This window comes from Schistocerca americana, chromosome 3, assembly GCF_021461395.2.
Source record: "Schistocerca americana isolate TAMUIC-IGC-003095 chromosome 3, iqSchAmer2.1, whole genome shotgun sequence".
Classification (NCBI taxonomy): domain Eukaryota; kingdom Metazoa; phylum Arthropoda; class Insecta; order Orthoptera; family Acrididae; genus Schistocerca; species Schistocerca americana.
In genome coordinates this window covers 526205027-526230236 of record NC_060121.1, presented here as the reverse complement: position 1 = coordinate 526230236, position 25210 = coordinate 526205027, and the positions used below count along the sequence as shown (strand labels likewise).

At 39.8% G+C, this 25210-nt stretch overlaps 1 protein-coding gene across 1 annotated transcript in view; it reads right to left on the bottom strand.

Moving 5' to 3' along the window:
- LOC124605645 (probable tRNA N6-adenosine threonylcarbamoyltransferase) overlaps positions 1-25210 on the bottom strand; it is a 77263-nt gene that overhangs the window by 39985 nt on the left and 12068 nt on the right. The window contains exons 3-4 of the mRNA XM_047137467.1: positions 14517-14736; positions 14188-14366 (exon numbers count right to left, since the gene is read on the bottom strand). Coding sequence (XP_046993423.1) covers positions 14188-14366; positions 14517-14736 — 399 coding nt within the window. The remainder of the gene's footprint in view (positions 1-14187; positions 14367-14516; positions 14737-25210) is intronic.

The window sequence follows — 25210 nt, the reverse complement described above, 5'->3', positions numbered from 1 at the left end:
CTGCCCTGGCCAGCACATTCTCCAGATCCCTCACCAATTGAAAACATCTGGTCAATGATGGCCGAGCAACTGGTTCGTCACAATAGGCCAGTCACTACTCTTGATGAACTGTGGTATCGTGTTGAAGCTGCATGGGCAGCTGTACCTGTACACGCCATCCAAGCTCTGTTTGACTCAATGCCCAGGCGTATCAAGGCCGTTATTACGGCCAGAGGTGGTTGTTCTGGGTACTGATTTCTCAGGATCTATGCACACAAATTGTGCGAAAATGTAATCACATGTCAGTTCTAGTATAATATATTTGTCCAATGAATACCCGTTTATCATCTGCGTTTCTTCTTGGTGTATCAATTTTAATGGCCAGCAGTGTACTTACAGTTATTAATTTAATGTGTGAAAGTGCTAGCAGGTCTTTTTTGTTTGTCTGAAATTACATATTACAACTTTTTGTATGATTAAGATGTAAACTGCTAGATGTGGAATAGTTGTAGGTCTGTTCAGCCGTAACTGATTTTAAGTTGTGTGCGGTACGACTGAGCTTGGACTTCTGATTAGTATGCAGCACCACAGTTTTTGAGCCCTCTTTTGCAATCAACAGAAGATCACTTATGTACCACATACCAATGTTTGTAAAACAGCAACAGCAAGCATTATGACCGTCCATTTTATTGTGATGTTACTTTCATTCCTGCAACAGGCTGCCTATGAGACCCTCTGTTTTCTGTTAAAACTCCATCCACACAAAAGGATTATTATTAATGGCCTAACCTTCAATATTACTGAGTATGATTTTCTGATATACACAAAGCTTTGGCAAGATCACAGATTAACTAACAAGAACTGTTTCTCTCTGCCAGTACTTAATTTGTGTGGTCCTGTACAGCTTTCTCTGTCCAGATTCTTTAACAAAAGATAAAATGAAAAGTAATTAAAAATTAAATTTGACAAAAAACTTAATATTCTATTATAGACCACTTTCTCCAAAACTCTTGTAAAGATTGGAAGGAGTGAAACTGGTTGGAAATTAGAAGTGGTTTTCTTGTATCAGTTATGCTGATGGATGTTCCTACAGCATGCAGTATTATTTAAGCACGCCAGAAAAAAATGCCCCTAGTCAATGATTGATTACAAAGATAACTCAAGGGTGGTCATGAAAAGTCAACACATATTTGATATTTTGCCAGAAAAACCACTATAGCCATCAGAATTACTACTTATTACTAACCAGATAAATATTTTGTAATCTCCTTATGGCTTCTATTTTTGAAATTAAAGTCTGTTTAAGATGTATGTAGTATCTTCAGAATTAAATCCAAAGTATCTGTGTTGTGGGGTGAAATGTCTGCTGTCACAGTGAGGAAGCAGTAAATGAATTTGATGGAAAATGATTAGAATGTGTCACCAATTTTGTTAGAGTTATTTTATGGCAGCTCAACTCATTTGTACAGCTATTTTTGTTTGTTTCTTTCTTTTTTTAATAATTTTCCATTTTTTTCTTTTTTCTTTGACTTATTTTTATAGCACAGTATATGTGTATCAGCATTTTAATATCAGACAGCAGGATTTTAATAGCACTGGTGATAATGGAATCTTAATTATGGCTTATCCTCTGAATTAGGTAGAGTTCTCTTTCTCTAGTACAAGAAACATTTTAGTCCATCTTTTATCCTTGGTTCTGTTCAATTTTATTATTATTTTAATAGAAAAATACAACTCAAAGGAGTATGTTACAGAGAGAGTTAAATATTCCACCTACACTGTCTGCTTTATAAAGCTCCTTCCAGCCTTCTTCCCATTATTTCTTTCCAAATACAGAGATTGAATGAGTGCTTATGACTCTGTGGTAAGATATTTTTTTACATAATTTTTACTTAACTGATCAGCAAATTTTATTGCTTACTTTGACCATCATGGTCACATAATTAACTGACTAATGGTTTTTACACTTAAGTTATTGCAGCATTTTTTTTAATGACATCATCTTCGCCATTGACTGTAGAAATTATTTGTTTCACAATTGGTGTTTTGGTCTTTCAGCCATTTTCAAGTGGTACAGCAAAAGATTTTGCTTCATCATGTCAAACTTTAAAATCCTCTGATACATATACATGTCATCATCAAAACTAAGCTTTTTCACAGTAGAAGTATAGTAATATCAAACGAGCACGAAGCTCCGTATATTGTGAAATGATATAAATTACGTGAATTACCATTGTTAACATCCTTCACATAAATTGCTACAAATCAATGCCCACTAGCAACTGTGAAACAAATCATTTCTAATGTCAATGATGAATTCTACACAGCTTTGAACCTCAACCATAGGAAGTTAACCAAACTGTCAGCAGCTGTAGAATCGTTCTTCAATTCTCAAAGGGAATTTTATTGTGCAAAATAATCCAAAGCTGGACATCAACAACTCTTAAGTGCACTTGATCAGTATGCTCTCTATAAACACCATCTGATAGAAAATCAACATTACAGCTCCACAAACAATTATTTTCCAGCAAAATCTGCACAACGTTAATAAAAATGTGTATAGCTGCTAATGATATCGCCTGCTCATACTCCATGCTGTCAGTAGTACAAGCTTGTGTGTTGTCTGATAACACTATTGTTACAGCATTCAAGGAGCTGTTCAACACAATATACATTACCTGAAGGGCCTGAATACATAGCACACTCCCTTTTCCCTTATTGGTTCTACAATAGTCTGAAATTAGCTTGTGTCTATGGAGATGAATCTGTTCCGTTTCAGCATTTTCTACATGGTGTTCTCATATGTACAACACTTCTGCTGATAGTCCAGCTGTACTTTCATTTACCTGTATGGGTAGGGAAAGTTTGGCTTTTTTTTTATGATCCTTAAGCTGTTTTGATGCAAGACATTGAACACCATTGCTTTAGTATCCACAGCTGTGGATAATATGCAGTAATTTGCTTAGTAAGTAGCTTTTTTTTAATGTGATGCCACAGAAGACTGTGGAAGATTAGCTGAATGGATCACACAGCTAATGAGGAGATGCTGAATAGAACTGGGGAGACAAGACGTTTGTCGCACAACTTGACTAAAAGAAGAGAACGGCTGATAATGACACATTCTGAGACATCAAGGAATTACTAATTTAGTACTGGAGGGAAGTACGCAAGTGTGCGTACGTGTGTGTGTGTGTGTGTGTGTGTGTGTGTGTGTGTGTGTGTGTGTGTGTGTGTGTAGGGGCGGGGGGGGGGGGGGGGGGGGGGGGGGAGTAGACAGAGACCAAGAGGTGAATACAGTAAGCAGATTCAGAAGGATGATGTAGGTTGCAGTAGTTATTTGGAAATGAAGAGGCTTGTACACGGTAGAGTAGCCTAGAGAGCTGCATCAAACCAATCTTTGGAATGAAGACCGCCACCACCACAACAACAACAAGTAGCTGTTTCAAATGTAACCATATATATTTTTCTGCACCTTTGTTTATCATTAGTCATCATCCTTAAAAAAGGCCTAAAACACACTTTGTAAACCACTAGGGTAGGATAGGTACTGCTTTGGTTACACGGAGTGCTTTTTGCAATTCGCCATGCAAGTAGCCTGAAACATTCAGATACAAACCATGCCATGTATGATACAACCAAGAGGAGGACAATATATCACCACACATGCGAATGTCTCTCTCCTCTGATCAATGTTGCAAACTCTACAATAACACACTCCACAGATTGCTTAATAAAAGGTGCTCAAAGAGTGGCACAATATTCTCACTACAGTCAATTTAAAATTACTTGTTAGTTGACATCTGGCACTATCATACTCCGTCGCTGAATACTGCTATCCAACTTGGATAAACAGCGCTCACTGTAGCAAGATAGATGTGCAACTCAACCAGACAATGCGACTTATCACAGGTTGCATATGTAGCAGTCAAACTGCATGGCTACCAGTTTTAAGTAACATCCAACCTCTAGGTCTACGAAGATCAGATGCTCTCCTGAAGATCTGGAGAAACATTCAGAAGAACTCCCAGCTACCTGTGCACAGCGATATATTAATAGCAGAACACACTTTGTAAACCACTAGGGTAGGATAGGTACTGCTTTGGTTACACGGAGTGCTTTTTGCAATTCGCCATGCAAGTAGCCTGAAACATTCAGATACAAACCATGCCATGTATGATACAACCAAGAGGAGGACAATATATCACCACACATGCGAATGTCTCTCTCCTCTGATCAATGTTGCAAACTCTACAATAACACACTCCACAGACTGCTTAATAAAAGGTGCTTAAAGAGTGGCACAATATTCTCACTACAGTCAATTTAAAATTACTTGTTAGTTGACATCTGGCACTATCATACTCCGTCGCTGAATACTGCTATCCAACTTGGATAAACAGTGCTCACTGTAGCAAGATAGATGTGCAACTCAACCAGACAATGCGACTTATCACAGGTTGCATATGTAGCAGTCAAACTGCATGGCTACCAGTTTTAAGTAACATCCAACCTCTAGGTCTAGCAAGATAGATGTGCAACTCAACCAGACAATGCGACTTATCACAGCTACCTGTGCACAGCGATATATTAATAGCAGAACATCAGTGTCTGAAGTCAAGAAAACCACCTTGGCGAACTGCAAAACATCTTGAAGCCTCCAACTTTAACATCAATGAAGCATGGAGAAGACAGTGGGAGGAATCGTCAGTGTTTAGCGGTCATCTGGTTGAAAAGCCTTCCATGCGAGTTCCAGGTTTCACACAACCCACACGCCAATGGAGAACCATCAACCACATCCGAACAATACAAGGGAACTGCAGATATCTAAATCACAAATGGGGCTGGGCAACATCTCCAGATTGTGACTGTAGAGCTGCCCTTCAAACAGTAAACCACATTGTTGGTGAATGCCCGAAACGAGCCTTTGGGGGTCTATAAATGAAATCCATCATGCATCACCTGAAGGGCTCAACTGGATCGACAGATTGGACTCCTTAATCTAAGAACTTGCGTAATGTGTAGATAATTTAGCATAATACTTTTGACATTTGATTCTGTACCTGTATTTTGCTTGTCATTTCTTACACTGTATACTCTTAAAATTATGTATTTGATCCAAGTTCTGTATCATCATACGATAAATAAAAATAATAAATCTGTCACTTGCCCCTACAGCTTTGTCACATCAGCTGCCAGCCACCACTCTGTTACAGGTGACACAAACAATGGGTCACTTCACAAGTCTCGTTACTTAATATGTAATGCAGAACATGTTGGAAGCAGCCGCCATGAGGTATGATAGGAATGAGAGATGCTCTGTCAATAGCTGATTTCTAGCTAGCAACAACTGAACTGCAACAGATGACGTGTTTTGTAGCTCAGAATTTAAACTCGTGTCCTACTGTAACCACAACTCATGATGCGCAGTGTATCAGAGAAAGAAGCATCAACAATCTGTGACAGAACTATTAATCATGCTTACTTTGTCCATGGCGATTAAAGCTAGCTTCTACAAGCAAACTCTACATGGAAAAATTTCAGTTTGAATGTTAAAAGCAAACTTAATTTCTTGCAGAGGCAACGGTCTGGATGATTGACTGATCTGGCCTTGTAACACTAACAAAAATGGCCTTGCTGTGCTGGTACTGCGAACGGCTGAAAGCAAGGGGAAACTACAGCCATAATTTTTCCCGAGGGCATGCGGCTTTACTGTATGGTTAAATGATGACAGCGTCCTCTTGGGTAAAATACTCTGAAGGTAAAATAGTCCCCCATTCAAATCTCCGGACAGGAACTACTCAAGAGGACATTGTTATCAGGAGAAGGAAAACTGGCGTTCTACGGATCGGAGCGTGGAATGTCAGATCCCTTCATCGGACAGGTAGGTTAGATAATTTAAAAAGGGAAATGGATAGGTTAAAGTTAGATATAGTGGGAATTAGTGAAGTTCAGTGGCAGGAGGAACAAGACTTCTGGTCAGGTGAATACAGGGTCATAAATACAAAATCAAATAGAGGAAATGCTGAAGTAGGTTTAATAATGAATAAAAAATAGGAGTGCAGGTAAGCTACTACAAACAATAGTGAACGCATTATTGTGGCCAAGAAAGACACAAAGCCCATGACTGCTAAAGTAGTACAAGTTTATATGCCAACTAGCTCTGCATATGACGAAGAGATTGATGAAATGTATGATGACATAAAAGAAATTATTCAGATAGTGAAGGGAGACGAAAATTTAAGTCATGGGTGACTGGAATTCGATAGTAGGAAAAGGAAGAGAAGGAAACGTAGTAGGTGAACATGGATTGGGAGTAAGAAATGAAAAAGGAAGAAGCCTGGAAGAATTTTGCCCAGAGCATAACTTAATCATAGCTAACAGTTGGTTCAAGAACCATAAAAGAAGGCTGTATACATGGAAGAAGCCTGGAGATACTGACAGGTTTCAGATAGATTATATAATGGTAAGACAGAGATTTAGGAACCAGGGTTTAAATTGTAAGACATTTCCAGCGGCAGATGTGGACTCTGACCACAATCTATTGGTTATGACCTGTAGATTAAAACTGAAGAAACTGCAAAAAGGTGGGAATTTAAGGAGATGGGACCTGGATAAACTGAAAGAACCAGAGGTTGTACAGAGTTCCAGGGAGAGCATAAGGGAACAATTGACAGGAATGAGGGAAAGAAATACAGTAGAAGAAGAATGGGTAGCTTTGAGAGATGAAATAGTGAAGCCACCAGAGGATCTAGTAGGTAAAAAGACGAGGGCTAGTAGATATCCTTTGGTAACAGAAGAAATATTGAATTTAATTGATGAAAGGAGAAAATATAAAAATGCAGTAAATGAAACAGGCAAAAAGGAATACAAATGTCTCAAAAATTAGATCGACAGGAAGTGCAAAATTGCTAAGCAGGGATGGCTAGAAGACAAATGTAAGGATGTAGAGGTGTATATCACTAGGGGTACGATAGATAGTGCCTACAGGAAAATTAAAGAGATCTTTGGAGAAAAGAGAACCACTTGCATGAATATCAAGAGCTCAGATGGAAATCCAGTTCTATGCAAAGAAGGGAAAGCAGAAAGGTGGAAGGAGTATATAGAGAGTCTATACAAGGGCAGTGTTCTTGAGGACAATATTACAGAAATGGAAGAGAATGTAGATGAAGATGAAATGGGAGATATGATACTGCGTGAAGAATTTGACTGAGCACTGAAAGACCTAAGCTGAAACAAGGCCCTGGGAGTAGACAACATTCCATTAGAATTACTGACAGTCTTGGGAGAGCCAGTTCTGACAAAACTCTACCATCTTGTGAGCAAGACATATGAGACAGGCGAAATACCCTTAGACTTCACGAAGAATATAATAATTCCAATCCCAAAGAAAGCAGGTGTTGACAGATGTGAAAGTTTAAGTAACTTAAATACTGCAAAATACTAATGTGAATTCTTTACAGACGAATGGAAAAACTGGTAGAAGCTGAACTCAGGGAAGATCAGTTTGGATTCCGTAGAAATATTGGAACACGTGAGGCAATACTGACCCTACGACTTATCTTAGGAGACAGATTAAGAAAAGGCAAACCTACGTTTCTAGCATTTGTAGACTTAGAGAAAGCTTTTGACCATGTTGACCAGAATACTCTCTTCGAAATTCTGAAGGTGGCAGGGGTAAAATACAGGGAGCGAAAGACTATTTACCATTTGTACAGAAACCAGAAGGCAGTTATAAGAGTCGAGGAACATGAAAGGGAAACAGTGTTTGGGAAGGGAGTGAGACAGGGTTGTAGCCTATCCCCGATGTTATTCAATTATTCAATCTGCATATTGAGCAAGCAGTATAGGAAACAAAAGAAAAATTTGAAGTAGGTATTAAAATCCATGGAGAAGAAATAAAAACTTTGAGGTTAGCCAATGACATTGTAATTCTGTCAGAGACAGCAAAGGACCTGGAAGAGCATTTGAATGGAGTGGACAGTGTCTTGAAAGGAGGATATAAGATGAACATCAACAAAAGCAAAACGAGGATAATAGAATGTAGTTGAATGAAGTCGGGTGATGCTGAGGGAATTAGATTAGGAAATGAGACACTTAGAGTAGTAAAGGAGTTTTGCTACTTGGGGAGCAAAATAACTGATGATGGTCGAAGTAGAGAGGATATAAAATGTAGACTGGCAATGGTAAGGAAAACGTTTCTGAAGAAGAGAAATTTGTTAGCATCAAGTATACATTTAAGTGTCAGGAAGTCCTTTCTGATAGTATTTGTATGGAGTGTAGCCTTGTACAGAAGTGAAACATGTACAATGAATAGTTTGGACAAGAAGAGAGTAGAAGCTTTTGAAATGTGGTGCTACAGAAGAATGCTGAATATTAGATGGGTAGACCACATAACTAATGAGGAGGTACTGAATAGAATTGGAGAGAAGAGAAATTTGTGGCACAACTTGACTAGAAGAAGGGATCGGTTGGTAGGGCATATTCTGAGGCATCAAGGAATCACCAATTTGGTATTGGAGGGCAGCGTGGAGGGTAAAAATCGTAGAGGGAGACCAAAAGATGAATACACTAAGCAGATTCAGAAGGATGCAGGTTGCAGTAGGTACTGGGAGATGAAGAAGCTTGCACAGGTTGGAGTAGCATGGAGGCTGCATCAAACCAATCTCTGAACTGAAGACTACAACAACAACAATCTCTTACTTTCATTTCTTACCTGGAACTATCCTCACTTTGGCTACATGAGCTGCTGTGTTACCAACTGATAAGCAGATCTGGTTATAGATTATAGGAAAAACACGTAGAGTCCAAACAGAAAAAAGAATGATAGGAAGAAAAAATATGTGCAAATTAAAAAAGCAATACAATGATGAAAATGCAGCAAAATATTAGAAATTTTTTAAAAAAACACATTTAAACCAATTTATTTTTAAAAAAATAATAAAGTAATTTTGATAAGATTTAGAAATAAAAAATTTCAAATCATGTGATGAGATTCGAACCTTTGCTATTCTATATGTCAGGAATTTATCTTAATCATTACACCAAAACACTGGGTGTCACATTGTTATGTTTATGACTTTCCATAATCAGTCGCTATGATGATTTGCCACCTTCAAAAAAGTTCAGTGCCAAGTACAAAGGTTTATCTAATGTAGGCCAGGCTTTATGATAACAACTGTACACGTGATACCACATGGCGTCTTATGTGAAAGGACCCAGTAGCATTTGGTTATGTTGTATATGAAAGGTGTGTATTTTGTTAGTATCACTGTTCATGTATTATCATGTCTAAAATGTCAACCAAAAAGTAATTTTAATCAGACTTTAGCCTTGTGGTACATTTATATATGTTTGCTGATTCAAAGTGCGAGTATGCTCTGTTGGGTTCCTAGTGAGCATCCTGCTTTGTTGAACTCAAACAAATGTAGCAATATACGACATGTATCGCTGTTTTAAATACACCCTAACCAAATCACTCGATGCTCACAGGAAAAGTTTGGAATGGTTGCTTTGTGGTACAAACACATGACTTTTGTTAATATAACTGTAAATTTGGGTCATCCCAAAACTAAACTTCAATGTGCAATGAAATCACTAACACAGTCAGTGGAATACCGAAACCAAAAAATTGAAAGTTTTAAATAAAAGCAGATGCTGATGATGAAAAATGAATTTACACTATAAGTAGTGGTGTGGAATGGGTATATTCCCCAGTGGAAGGGAACTTATAAAATGAGATGTTGCTGGAAATATTTCTTTGGCCCAGGAAGATACCCAAAAATTTGAAATTAATGAAATTTTTTTTTTTTTTTATTTTGTATGTTTTAACACTTATTACCATTTAAAGAACCCTAGTAAATTTGTACATTTTAATCCAAGATTTATCATTCCATGCATTAATTTCCTTGCAAATTCCAAGCAAAATATCATTTACCGTAAGTCTGGTGGAAAAAACCACTTAAAATAGTCCCTAGGCCTACTATTTTTAGGCAAGTTGAAACCCCACATTTCTCTGAATGAAACCTAAACTTGCAAAATATTTCTCTGGAGGCGTAATTCTCAACCAGCCGCCATCTGTAGTATTTTTTAATTTTTCCAAATGAATGACTAGAGGTGATTCACTTTCAGAATTCAAAGACTCAATTTCCTGCAATGAATTATGATTTATAAATTTATTTTCCAAAATATCGCTATCACTTCCACTTTTAGAATTTTTAATTAATGTTTTACCATGTTCTATGTCAATAAAACAACTTGTGTTTTCAAGTAAATCATAAATCTCGGCCAGTTTACTAGCATAATTTTTTCCCGAAATGCCATTTTCAATGACTAATGTTTACAAAATTCACACAAGTTTAAAAAAAACTTTACAGCCTAAAATATCTCTAACATCGACAGAAAACTTAACAAATTGAATAAACGAATATTTTAGTAACTTTAGCTACTCACTAGATGGCTTATTAATACTATACACTCGGTTTTTTCTAAAGGTTGATTATTTCAACGTTGGTTGTTCTAGGAAACCTAAAAATCGTAAATTTCGAAGCTTGGCAGTTCTAGGGTTAATTCTTTGATATTTGAAACACTGAAAACCAATTTATTTCTAACAAGGAGGTTAAGTCCAGATCCATATAAACCTAAACATAAAACCCAACCAAATATTTTATTTATAATTTAAAATAGAAAGTAGGAGTGCTCAAATACAAAAAGTATTAAAATAAAAAAATCTAATGAAGTTGTCCATAACCATATTTAACCATGGTTTAGGTCTTAATGGTAATTTAATACAATGAGCTATAGTGGGGAAATTTAGTTCTTACAAGACAAGACAAAAGAGGAAATCCCCCCCCCCCCCCCCCCCCACCCTTGAAAAGTGCATCATCACTGCAGCCTTCAGAGAAACAGCCATATTGTTTTTTTTCAGTTGATAGTTGTTTGCAAGTTAAAGAACCCGTTTCATTAGAACTTTTTGTGAGATGAGTGTCTGAAATTGTAACATTTAAGTGGCAAGTGAATCAAATAACTTTGAGTAGGCATGCTTCCTATTTTGTTCATTGTTGTGTTTTCATTCACTGTTGCAAAACGTTCCAGAAAAAAGGGGCTGTTTGGGACTTCTTTAACAAGGTGTTGTTTGTAAGTATTGTACTCAAAAATACAAACAAGGTAATTCAGTTAAAATAGAAAAGCACATAAAAAATGTATCAAATGATCTGCAGGATTGAAACGTATTATCACTGTCAGTAAACCAATACCTAGACCATCAACCACAAAGGATATTAATCAACCATTGACAATGGATGCACATTCAAATGTAGGCCACACTACACAAGGTCAAGCTTTTTTTAACCTTGGCTGGTTTAAGTTCAGCTACATTTCCTTTTAAGTCACCAACACCACCTCCACCGTGGCCAAGTCCCCTACCTGAACACACTTCTAATTTGGAATCTGCAACTATACTATTGTAGGTCTAAATTGCTTTTGTGATGTTAAAAAGTAAGAATGTGGTATGTATTCCATTGTATTAAGAAGGCAAATTACAAACTGACAGCCAAAGTGGAAACTCTAGCGATTTTCCTTAAATCTATCAAAGACATACATTGGCAGCTCCTAGCCAAATTATTTCCCACCATTTAAATACCACAAGAACAAAAGTAGGTTGGTTATAGTTGGTAAAACAAAAGTTTGTTAACAAAAGTAGGTTAGTTTTTCTGACTGAACCCTCATGCTAATATAATATGGCTTCACTTCTCCTGTGACAAATAACTATTTCCACCTTTAGGAGTAGTAGGCCTAGGTTGCAATTGCTCCTTCGAATCTCAGAAGAGTTTACAATGTAGTGTGTAGTGCGTCCTTTGTAGGATATAAATACTTTAATTCTGTACACTGTAGGTGTAGATGTCCCATATTGATTATTTTTTAATAATTTTTACTTGGGACTGGGAATAAAATAAAAAGTAGTTTTATGTTTATTCCGTTTCTCAAAAGCAATAAAAACTTTTTAAGTGGCACAAGTTAATAATTTTTATTCTCTGTTGTGCCTTTATTAAATGGTTCGTTATCATTAATTCCCCCCCCCCCCCCCCCCCAAAGGAAATGCTGGACCAATCCTTAGCTAAAGCAGTTTGTGTAAGTGAATCCCCGATGTCTTTGGTGGAGCACCCACTGTGGATTGATTTTTTCCAAAAATTGAGACATGCACAGAAGTTACCGTCAAGATTTCGAATGCCTACAACTTATCTTGAGGCTCAGTACACAGAAATGAAAGAAGAAATAACAAAAATAATTAAGGAAACAAAAAATTTACATCTTAAATGTGATGGTTGGAGTAATATCAGGAAAGAGTCTACAATTAATTTGTGATTTCAAAGCCAGAACCATTTTTTGTAGATTTCAAAATGACTAAAACTGAGAGACATAATGCCGAATACCTGGCAGAGATCATTAGATCTGTCATCGAGAAGTATGGTCCTGATTTTGGTGGTTATTGGCAACAATGCTCCGAACATGAATGCAGCCTTAACATTGTTGAAAGAAAAGTATCCTCATATAGTACCATTAGGTTGCATCGCTCACCTCCACCATTTACTGAGTGCTGACATCTTAGGATGCCAGACTGTTCAAAGTTTCTTTGCACATGTGATAACTATAGTAAAGACTATCATAAAGAGTCACACATTGAAAGCTTTGTTCGGTGAAATTTTTTCTGAGAAAAAGTTCAAAGATCGAATATCTCTGAATTTACCTGGGCAGACCAGGTGGGGAACAAAGGGGTCCTCCAAACATTGGCTATCCATGAAAAGGCTGATCTAGACCCATCCATCAAAAGGAAACCACTAGACGATGCTGTGTTTTGGGTTAGAATAGAAAAAATGATAAATCTGCGGAAACCAATTGTTGTTTTTATCACATCCATTGAATCAAATGACCCACAATAACACAGAGTGGTCAGGAAATTAAATGAACTAGAGAAAAGTATGAAGGAAAACTTATCAACATCACCAATGCCAAAACCTGAAGAAAAGACAGTCACAGAGAAGTTCATCGAGAGAAAAAATTTTGGCACTGGACCAATCCATCTCACAGAATTTATGCTGCACCCTAAAATGCAGGGAAGTTTGCTCAATCCTACGGAACTACTAGATACCATAGGTTTTGTTTGAGATTGTGCTCAGCATATAGTTTGAACATCTTAAACATAAGAGAAAGTTTAGCTGACTACAAGCACAAGGAAGGCTTATTCTCAGTTTCTTTGGGAAGGGATGGATGATAAGGATAAAATTATCAGACCTCTGTCATGGTGGAGCGGGTTGAGAGGTACTTGCAACTTGGCAGATGTAGCCATAAGAATACTGAGGGCTCCAGTAACTTCAGCTACCACAGAGCACACATTTAGTACGTTTTCTTGGTTGCATTCCAAGAAAAGACACCACCTTTCTACTGAGCGAGCAGTGAAACTAACATTCCTTTCTTACAACTGGAAGCTCATGAATGCTCCACCTCAAAAAGAGAAGAAGAAAGAAACAAGCAAGCAAGCAGAAGCCAACCCTGAGGAAACAGAACAGGAAGAAGACTAAGAAATCCTCGAGATTGAAGAAGGGGATGAGATCGAGTCAAGTAACTGTAACGATGATTTTTTTGGGATTTGGAAATGTAGAAGAGAAGGATCAAGATGATTTAATGGACATTAAAAGTGAGAGAGACAGTGACTAGGGAACTTAGAAAAAGGTTGAAGATGTAAAGATGCTGTATTAAACTTGCCCTTTAGTAGTTTTAATTTGATTTTTGTAACACTTTACATTCTGGTTGTTTTTCTGATATTTTTAATAAATAATAATATTTTTAACATATAAGAGTGTTCATGTTTTTTAAAATCACATAATTATCACATTGACCTATTAATTCGAGCGATTTTGTTTTTAAAATTATAAATTCCCAGGAATTTTATTTAATTATAATTTTATCTTAAAATACATTTCAGTTTTTGAGTTTGACTTAACCATACAATTACTGCCTTTACCTATTAATTAACAGTTTTTAGAGCTATCTTGCTAATTAATCATAAATTCCCTGGAATCTATGAATTTTGGGAATATTGCCAGCAATATTCCCTGGGAATATTTCTTCAATTTTAAATTCCGGGGAATTTTACAACACTAACTACAAGGTATCTGAAACATTACTGTGCATATATTTCCCTACGTTACATACCTGTGGTCTCCACAAGCATCGCAAACACAGTTTCCTGTAGAGAAAAACAAAGATCTTCAGGAGAATATTCCCCATTATCCAGAAGATGTTTGGCTCTGTCCTCAATAAATGAAAGAAGACCTGAGAATGAAACATCCATGCCTTTCACTGCATAGGGCAGTTGGAGGAATTTTTTACCCCTGTAACAAAAAAGGGAACTTTCAACCTCTCTTTACTATATATTCTACAATATAATGCAAATCAGCACACTTATATGTTGTAATGCAGTAAACTATATAATTGTCACAATATATTATTTGGGATTCAGGATACCTACAGCAATTTCTTACTTTTTTGCCATTTGTTCTATGTTATAGCCAGGACTTGGATCATTAGACAGCTTCAAAACTCGTGCAAACCTATCTAGGCAATTCCCTACAGCTATATCAATTGTTTCTCCAAATATCCGATATCGGTGGCGGGAATATGCTATCACTTGAGTGTTTCCACCACTGACATATAGCACAGTTGGATTCTCACTTTTTGTTATCAAGCGCCCCATTTCAATATCTTGATTTTTTTTTTAAGGAATATAAAAGTACATGCAGCCATTAGTAAAACCCAAGCAATTCTAAAGAAGACCAAAATTCAAGAGAAATAAATAAATGTTTCTTTTAAAAATGTCAGGTACGCATAAACAAATGGAAGCATATTTAAAGACCAATATGTCTGCTTGTGTCTGTATATGTGTGGATGGATATGTGTGTGTGTGCGTCCTTTTTTCCCCCTAAGGTAAGTCTTCCCCCTCCCGGGATTGGAATGACTCCTTACCCTCTCCCTTAAAACCCACTTCCTTTCATCTTTACCTCTCCTTCCCTCTTTCCTGATGAGGCAACAGTTTGTTGCGAAACCTTGAATTTTGTGTGTATGTATGTGTCTGTCTGTGTTTCTATCGACCTGCCAGTGCTTTCGTATGATAAGTCACATCATCTTTGTTTTTAAATATATTTTTCCCGCGTGGAATGTTTCCCTTATATATATATATATATATATATATATATATATATATATATATATATATATATATATATATATATATATAGGTAAGTGTCTAAATTTGATGGTACCTGTGAGTATTAAATCATAAAAACATTTCCCATAATTATTGTTAGACTGAAATATTGTCTGCACTCTTAGAATCAGTCTGATGAATTCCCATACAGATCATGTATCTTCTCTGTGAAGTCCGCAGCTTGTGGTTAGCATTGTTGTCTCTGGAGCACAGGATCCCGGGTTTGATTCTTAGCCAGGTTGGGGATTTTAACCACCCGGGGACTGGGTGCTTGTGTTGTCCTCATCATTTGGGGAAGTGGTGGGACTGGATGGTGAAAAGATTAGGAATTTGTATGGGTGCTGATAACCACGCACTCATGACTTAGCACAGTGTCATCACCCACTGCCCTTGACCAATACTGTCACCTGTCAATTCAGAAAGTGCTGATGCCGTCAGCTAGGTCATTAGCAGCTGCTCATACAACTTGTCGAGCACTAAAGGCTAGGCCCAGTTTCTCCACTTTTCATTCTGCAATAACCATGACAATAGGCTTACGAAAGGAAATTTCTGCCAAGAAAAAATCTATCTTCAGAACAAACGCTAAGCAACATGTTTAGGTCTGCCTCTCCTGGAATCAACCCCAACGGCACATTGTGTTCCAAATTAAAAGCAAATGCTGTTAATTAACATCCCCCAACAAACAAAAATGGCTGGGCAAGTTGACTAATGACACCTGAAATGGCTTTTGTATGAAGTGGATAACATAATGTGACAGGAATTAAGTGTTTATATTTTTTAGATACGTTCCACGGAATGATACGAGCCATCATTTAACACATTCCACACTGCTATGCATGCACCTCGACAGTGCAGGTGCACTGGTGGTTTTCAAGCAACTTTAATGACTAAGTGTACAATAACCAAGGGCCTCAAAGGCACACTTCTAGCATCATTTGAAACTCCATACTTTATAGATTAGGATAAATGTAAGCTTATATCCGAGGGGCATTTGAAAAGCCCGTGCAAAAATAAAAACTACTTACGTGCTTGGCCTAAACCTTTTTTTTTTATTCTTCAACATTGTCCAATGCTGTTCTAATTTGTTGACCCCTTCCGAATAATAGGAATTGTCCAAGTCTGCAAAATAGCTATTAATTGCTACAATCACCTCCTCGTTTGAATAAAATCTTTGTCCCGCCAGCCATTTCTTCAAATTGGGGAACAAATGATAGTCCAAGGGAGCCGAGTCTGGAGAATAGGGGGGATGTGAAATGAGTTGGAATCCCATTTCCATTAATTTTGCAACCACAACTGCTGAGGTGCGTGCTGGTGCATTGTCCGTGATGGAAAAGGACTTTTTTGTGGTCCAATTGCCGGCATTTTCTTGCAGCTCAGTTTTCAAATGGTCCAATAATGATGAAAAATATTAACACGTAATAGATTTACCCTTTTACAGATAGTCAATGAGGATTATTCCTTGTGAATCCCAAAAGACAGTCACCATAACCTTTCTTCACCTTTTTTGGTGCATATTCTCCCATGCCAACCCATTGTTTAGATTGTTGTTCGTTCTCAGGAGTATAGTAATGTATCCAAGTTTCATCCACAGTGACAAAACGACGCTTTAAGTCCCACGAATTCTTCCTGAACAGCTGCAAACCATCCTTGCAACACTTTACACGATTCCGTTTTTCATCAAGCATGAGCAATCGCGAAACCCATCGTGCGGATAGCTTTCTTTCTCATGTCCAAATGTTCATGCAAAATATTACATACCCATTCATTTCAGACGCCCACAGCACTAGCAATCTCACGCATCTTAACTCTTCTGTCATCCATCACCATATCATGGATTTTATCAATGATTTCTGGAGTCGTAACCTCTACAGGGCGTCCAGAACATTCAGCATCACTTGTGCCCATATGGCCACTCCGAAAATTTTGAAACCACTTATAAACTGTTCTAATCGAAGGTGCAGAGTCACCGTAATGTTTATCAAGCTTCTCTTTAGTCTTTTTGCCTTCCATAAAGTAATGTTTAATCACCACAAGAAATTCTTTTTCATCCATTTTTTGACAATCACTTGACTTCCTCCATTCACACGAATGCCAAACACAAAGAAATAGACCAATATGACTGAAAGTTGGTGTGCGTTCTTTCCAAAGATGCTACTAACTAAACATGACCTCGATACGTGCCGGTGTTGCCATCTCTAGGACTCTGCATGGACTTTTCAAACGCCCCTCGTATGTGCTTGCATCAGTAGAGATGTACCAGCATTCCCAAAAACTTGAGAAACGGAAAAGACTTTTACGTTTCATAACATGATTTCTGGTGTTTACAATAAAAAGAATTAGGTTCACAAGCGATTTTTATTTAATAGTTTATGATATAAAGTGATTACATATATTTCATACATAATTCCCTTTCAAGTAGTAATTCTGAAAGCATTGACGTACACTGAGTTCAATGTTGCAGTCTTTGCACCACCATCTTCTTTCTTTTCTTATCCACTTGCTGGTCTTTTTCTTCCCTTTGTCAGAGCAAACTTTGCAATAATGCATAGTATTTACTTTGTTGGCTGTGGGAGGTACTTTTTCTGGAGAGTGACGAGCAAAATTTCTGTCCAGGACAGTGTTTGGTGTTGGTTCTAAAGATCGAAAATCTCCTCCTGTTGCAACCAATTTCAAGGGAACTTTTTTTTATGAAGTCCACAAGAGAGATTTTCTGTTTACTCACATCCTTTTACAAAATAAAACTGTTCAAAACTGTTCACAACAGACGTTACAAAAACATGAAAGAAAAGTTTTTTCCATCACTCCATTGTTTTTCATGCGAATGGGTAGTAACTGTAGACCTGAGCCACACAATCTATATCAGTCTTGATCCTATTGTATTAAATTACAATGTCCTGTTTCATTAATGTTGTAATAACATCTTTTGAACATACTGGAATGTCTTTGGTGGTAACCTGATGTTTTGTGGGTAGACAGTTGTTTGTTTGTTTGTTTGTTTTGTTTTAGGGCGCAAAATACAACTGAGGTCATACGCACCCAAGTCAAAACTATAGAAGGCAAACACAGAGACAAGGGAAACGACTATATGTCAGTCGCAATGGAAAGAATAGGAGACATCTAAACTAGGCACATGGAAAAAGCACTAAATAAAAACACCATGCAAAAATGGAGATCCAAACTAAAAATTAAATGGCCTTCACCATAATGCTTCGGTGGATAAAAAGTACAACGCGGGCAACAGCCCGTGCGTTCTTTGCTAAAACAGCTGATAAATCAGATAGCAAACCCAAGATGGAACATAAATTAGTAAAAAACGCGCATTCCAGCAGGTAGTGGCGGACAGTTCAAATTTGGGCACAGTGCGTACAAAGTGGTGGGGCAGCGCCACTGAGCAAATAAGAATGGCTAAAAAGGCAGTGGCCAATACGCAGCCAAGTTGAAATAATCTCCTCTCGGTGGGAGGGCCGAGAGGAGGTCGTCCAAGCCGGGAGAGGCTTAATATGCCGAAGCTTATTCCCATGAAGGGAGGACCATTGGTGTTGCCAAAGGGACACCACCTCCGGACGGACAGCAATGCAGAGATCATCAGAGGGAATAGAGGTACTCGTGGGCTGAGGCAGCAGCAGCAGTCTCGTTTCCTGGCAGACCGACATGGCCAGGGACCCACAGAAACATGACACTGGCCCCACCAAGAGTAAGCAAGTGACAGTTTTCCTGTACCCGCTGCACTAAGGGATGAGCAGTGTATAGCACACAGAGACTTTGGAGGGCGCTGAGTGATTCTGAGCAGAGGACACAATTGGGAAGGCTGTGTCACCGGATGTACTCCACGGCCTGATACAAGGCAGAAAGCTCGGCTGCAAATAGTGAGGAGTGGGCTGGAAGCCAATATCAAAAGACACAGGTGCCAATGACGAATGCACACCCAACCCAATGGTCAGTCCGAGAGCCATCAGTGCATACAAAGGTACTATCGCTAAATTCCACGCGAAGGTCGTGAAACTGAAGGTGATAGACTGAGGCTGGAGTAGTATCCTTAGGAAGCGAATGAAGGCCAAGGTTAACATAGGCCGCTTCACAAAGCCGAGGTGGCGAAGGGTTCACACCATGGGGAAAGTTGTAGGCAGTGTGAAGTTAAGCCACCAAAGCAAGTGGGGAAAGTGGACTCCAGGAGGTAACAGAGAAGAGGCACAAGACTGACAATCGAAGGAATTATCAAAGGCAGAGGCATAGGAAGGGTGGCCATGCATGGCAGACAAACCACATGCATATCTACTGAGGCGAAAGACATGGTGGTAGGACAGTGGTAGTTCAGCAGCTTCAGCATAGACTCTCAACCGGGCTGGTGTAAAAGGCACTGTCGCCAAATGGATGCCACAATGATGGATGGTGTTGACACGGTGTAAAAGGATGGGCATGCAGATGCATAAACAAAGCACTCATAGTCAAGTTTCGAACGGACAAGGGATAGGTACAAACAGAGGAGGGTGGTTCAATAGGCACCCCAAGAAATACCACTGAGGACACATAGGGCATTGAGGGACTGTGTACAGCGGGCTACAAGGTGAGAGACATGGGAGGACCAAGAGAGTTTCCTATTGAGCATGAGCCCCAGGAATTTCGTAGTGTCAACGAACGGAAGGGCAACAGGCCCAAGATGTAGAGATGGTGGGAGAAACCATTTGCGCCACCAGAAATTCATACAGACGGTTTTGTCAGCGGAAAAGCGAAAGCCATTGGCGATGCTCCAGGAGTGAAGATAATCAAGACAGTGCTGAAGACGCCACTCAGTGAGACAGGTCCGTGGAGAACTACAATAGATGGCAAAACCATCGACAAAAAGGGAGCTGGTGGGAGACATGCCGTGATAGGGTTAATGGCAATAGCAAAGAGGATGACGCTCAAGATTGAACCCTGAGGCACACCATTTTCCTGAATAAAGGTGTCCGACAAAGCAGAACCCACATGCACAATGAAAACTCGGTCTTGTAAAAATGCCCAAAGAGAACAGGGCAGGCACCCATGGAAGCCCCACATGTAAAGAGAACAGAGTATACCAGTTCTCCAGCAGGTGTCATAGGCCTTCTACAAGTCGAAAAACACGGCCACAGTCTGGGATTGCTGCAGAAAACCATTCATGACATGGGTGGACAAAGTAACGAGATGGTCAACTGCAGAACGCCACGCTCAAAATCCACACTGTGCATTCGTGAGTAAATGGCGAGATTCGAGCCACCACACCAGCCAGGCATCAATCACACATTCCATCACCTTGCAAATGCAGCTGGTAAGTGCAAATGGGAATAGGTGTGCGAGGAGTCAGAAAGGGAAGTGGGTGCACCAGTGTTAAGGCAGAAGAGGTTGAGTTGGTTAAAATGTCAGCCAAGAGGGCACCTCTTTGGCACGTCCTGGGAGAACCCCAAAGGGGATGATGCACATTAAAGTCACCGAGTAATAAAACAGTGGAGGTAGCTGCCCAATAAGTTGAAGGAAGTCAGCCCTGGTGACATCGAAGGACGGAGGTACATAAATGGTACAGCAGGAGAAAGTCAGGTGGGGAAGGAAGAATGGCAATAGCTTGAAAACGGGTAGTCAGGGAGATGGGTTGATTATGAAGGCCATCCCGTATAAGCAGCATGACACCCCATGAGATGGGATGCCGAACTCAGGTGGAAGGTCAAAACGAATCCGTAAGTAATGTGGAAGCACAAAGCAGTCTTGAGGGCGCAATTTAGTTTCCTGAAGGCAAAGTACAAGGCAATGCTGCGATGCAAGAAGCAGGCAAATCATCTTTGTGGGACCAAAGGCCTCAAACATTCCATTGGAGGACAGTCATGAGGAGGAAGAGATGTAGGGATGTCAACTCAGTGCCTGCCGAGGGACAGCTGGTGGAGAGTCGCTACTACAGGGCACAGAAGCAGGAGGATCCTGCTCCATGGAGTCCACATAAGCATCGGCGTGCTTGTGCAGGCGGTCGGTGGAGTCCAACGCAGAAAAATGGATGGTGGTGCACACTGGCGAGACAGAGGCCGGCCGGGCTAAGCGACCACGTGGCGACACCGATGAGCAGCATCTTCGAACTGGTGAAGGGGAAGACAGTTTGTCTTCAGCGGACTTCTTCGAGCCCTTCTGGGTAGAGGAAGATTTGGGTGATGTTTGGCAGGAGGGACGGAGGAAGTCATCTCGGGAGTACTCCTTCTGGCCTTTCCTGCCTGCCGGTTGTGTAGTGGGTAGCTCCACCCATTTAGGCAAGAGTTTGACAGTTTGTTGCACAGTGGGACGGGACGATGACAATGCTACCTTGACACTGGGTGACTTCACAACCTCAGAGCCAAATCTGAGGTTGCATGTAGCCATGTCCTTCATGGAGCGAGGGGTAACCAGAACTGAACTGTAAGTGCCAGATGGGAGAACAAAGGTTTGCGACTAGCCAGTAACTTGCGAGCTACTGGGTAAGGCACTTTTTCCTTTACCCGAATCTCTCTAACAGCCCACTCATCTAGATACAAAGGACAATCCCAGGAGGAGGTGGCGTGGCCGCCATTGCAGTTAATACAGCAGGGAAGGGGAGGCAGACATTCGCCCTCGTGTGCATCCCTACCACAGGTTACTCATTTGGCTGGATGTCGACAAGACATTCTAGTGTGACTGAAATGACGACACTGGTAACAGCACTTTGGATTCGGATTGTACGACCGTAATGATTCCATAGCCTGCTTTAATCTTGGACGGCAGCACCACCCTATCAAACATCAGGAAAAGAGTGCGGGTGGGCACCAAGGAGGAATCGACCTTTTCATTACACGATGAATGGCAATGACACTGTGTTCAGAGAGGTAAGATTGTATTTTGGCCTGGGTTAGACCGCCAAGCAGCCTGGTGTAAATTACACCACGGGAAGAATTCAAAGTTCTATGAGTCTCGACACGAACAGGGTAGCCGTGGATAACCGAGGCAGCAAGTAGTTGCTGTGCTTGAGCATCAGATGCCGTCTCCAAAAGCAAGGTGCCATTCCGTAAACGAGAGCAGAATTTCACAGGCCCAGCAATTGCATCAACATCTTTCTGAATAATAAATGGATTGACCGTAGTGAGGGACTGACTGTCTTCAGTATGTGATACCACAAGGAAGCGCGGTGCAGTGACAAGAGTCTTCGAATTAGTAGCCTCATTACATTTACGATTCATCGACGTCGATTGAGAGGATGAGTGACTCATCGCGATGAAATCCCCCATGATTGCCAGCGTCTCCGATGGGGTGCTCCTTCCAACTGGGGCCCATTACACAAAGGGGCATACCCGCCTTAGGTGATTGTTCACACCTCAGGTCACACCTCCCAAACACCTGATGGAGGGACCAATGGGCAAGCTGGGAAGGTTACAGCTCAGGTAATCACCCCTCCCTGGGCCTGGCCTGTACCAGGAGGTACGTGTGAAGCCTATCTGTCGACCTGGGGCTGGGTATTATGCGTTACCCAGTCACCTTATACACGTCAGACGCATGGGCCAGCCTTCAGGAGTGCACAATGAAGGAAGAAGAAAAAAAGAGGATCCTCAAACGCTGAAGTGGAGGAATGAGAGGAGAAGGGAGACAAGAAAAGGAAAAAGGAGCCAAAAAGAAAGTTGAAACTGTTCGCAGGTCAGCAACAGAATGCAGAACATTCCCAATAATACACCAGACATGTTCCCCAAAGGAGGGGAAAAGGAATAACAAGAGGATAGACGTGCAGCACTGAAGGGAAAAAGTGCTGCTAAGGCTGGGGCCCCGTGGTAGCCGAGCACAAACCCGCCAAAGAATGACGAGTCCCCTGGGGGGTGATAGACAGTAAACATCCACTTCAGCACTAGAATGGGCCCATTCCTCAAAAATATCATTTCATTTTGCTTCAGTTTTTTTGTTTTGAAGCTTGTTGGTAAGCCTTTCTGTTTTTCATTACAGTTCTAACAACTAATGCATTTTTTCTCTCACATTTTCAATACAGGAACACTAGTGTAATATCTGTCCATGTAGACACAGTGGCCTTTACCACAATATGGAGAACAGAGTCTGTCTGCTAACATTGGAATATGGTGGTCAGTCCTCCCTGCTGATCCTGTGTAAACATCGCAGTTCAGGACATAGCCTGTTGCAGTATCACAAAGTGCATAAAGCTTCATACCATATTTATTGGGTTTATTTTTCATGTAAACCCTTAATGCCAACAAATCCATGAAATGGATAAATAGCTTAATCTGTAGTCAAATTTTCGTGTGGCATGACACTGAATCTACATTTGTTGACAAAAAAGTTGAACACAGGTCTAATTTTATGAAGAGTGTCATGGTTTTCCTCTCTTTTTTTTATGTACGTTGAGTTGTCATTGGCATCCAGCATGAACACAAAACTGGAAAACCTATCACAGCTCAACAATCGACTCACAACGCCTGTTTGTAAAAATGAAAATGGATCAGTTGACCAATAGTCACTAAGCTTTGCTAACTTCACTGCAGAACTGTTGGGGAGGGGTGGGGGTGGGAACAATATATTTTGTGTAGTTTTAATGAATCCCATTTGTGCCACACAGAGTTCTTTTTTATTTCATTTCGCAGTTTCATTGAAGCAATTTTTGTACCTGCATACCTACTTGTTTTGGTCTTGATGTTTCGGATAGCACTGCCATGAAAAAAGTTCAAAAAACAGTCATAAACATCATTTCCTGTTCGCAAACAAGTGGCTCCAGACGCTGACTGAAACACTAGAAGCTGAGGCTGTGCACTGTGCTCCTGCCAGTCATGAGCACTGTGTTAAGACTTGCCGTCGCATTTGTTGCTGTAACATTTGTTGATCGTTGCAGCTCCTCATCTCATTGAAAACCATAATTCAAATTAGATAACAAGAAAATGGCAAATATGTTGCACAACTTGGAGCGGGTTGTGGTCAGGCATTTTGCTCATGCCTTTAGGCACTCTGGAGTACACCAGCAAGTGGAATGTGATAATAAAACATTTAATTCAAATGAAAGTGATGATATTCATTTACTTAACATTGCTCTCTGATTTTCAATCATAGCTCTACACAGTGTCCCGTAAACAAAGTTACCACTATGCCAGACAAGTCATCCAGGCACTGATACTTAGCGTTACCCATGCACAGCTGGGGTTGGTCGGTAATCTACAATAATGAAATCTCTTTAAAGCAAGCTGAGAAACATTCTTTATAGCTCCTCCTTCAAAGCTCTGAATGACTGCAAAATGGACAATCAGCAATGTAATAATAATGAATGACCATACAGTTGAAAAAACAGAATTGTTCGCATGTCCTGATAATCTCTGGTACCTTTGGTTGGGCACAAGGTAATGCATCACACATGGGCAACAACAACATGTAACAACTTTTAGTAATGTATTTCTTTCCTTCATATTGTAACAAGTTTACTTATAGATCTTACTGATTTTCTGTAATTGTGTCAAATTTCTGCATTCTGTTTTATGTATACATTATAATTCTTACTTTTATCTGTTTGAAATGCCAAGCTACTTCAGCCTCGAATAAACAAATAACTGCAAGTTTGTACAGATGTGGGGCACCCATGTGGCAATGTTTCAGACTCTGGGGTTCCACTGCAGTGATTAGGGTTCAAGTCATCTCGATACCATATTTTCTTTTTTTACACTATTGTTAGTTGATGTGTCACAAGTGTAATACGAATATAGTAGAAGTGTGACTACAGTCACATGGCACTTGTCCCAAATGACCGATTTCAGTGCATATGTAGTGGCAGTAAGGTGCAGCGTTCAATTGTGCTGTATCCAGAAGTGCGTAAAGTGGTGGTGTGAGATGGGGCTAAGTGGCCAGCTTCGAAGGTTGGGCTTAGCAAAGATTTCAAAGCTTCAGCAAGACAACAAATTAATTGACACCTAAACGGAATGTCCATTTTTAAATACCATCCAACTCACGATTGAGACCAATGTCCCTGGATGCTAGCAATCTGTT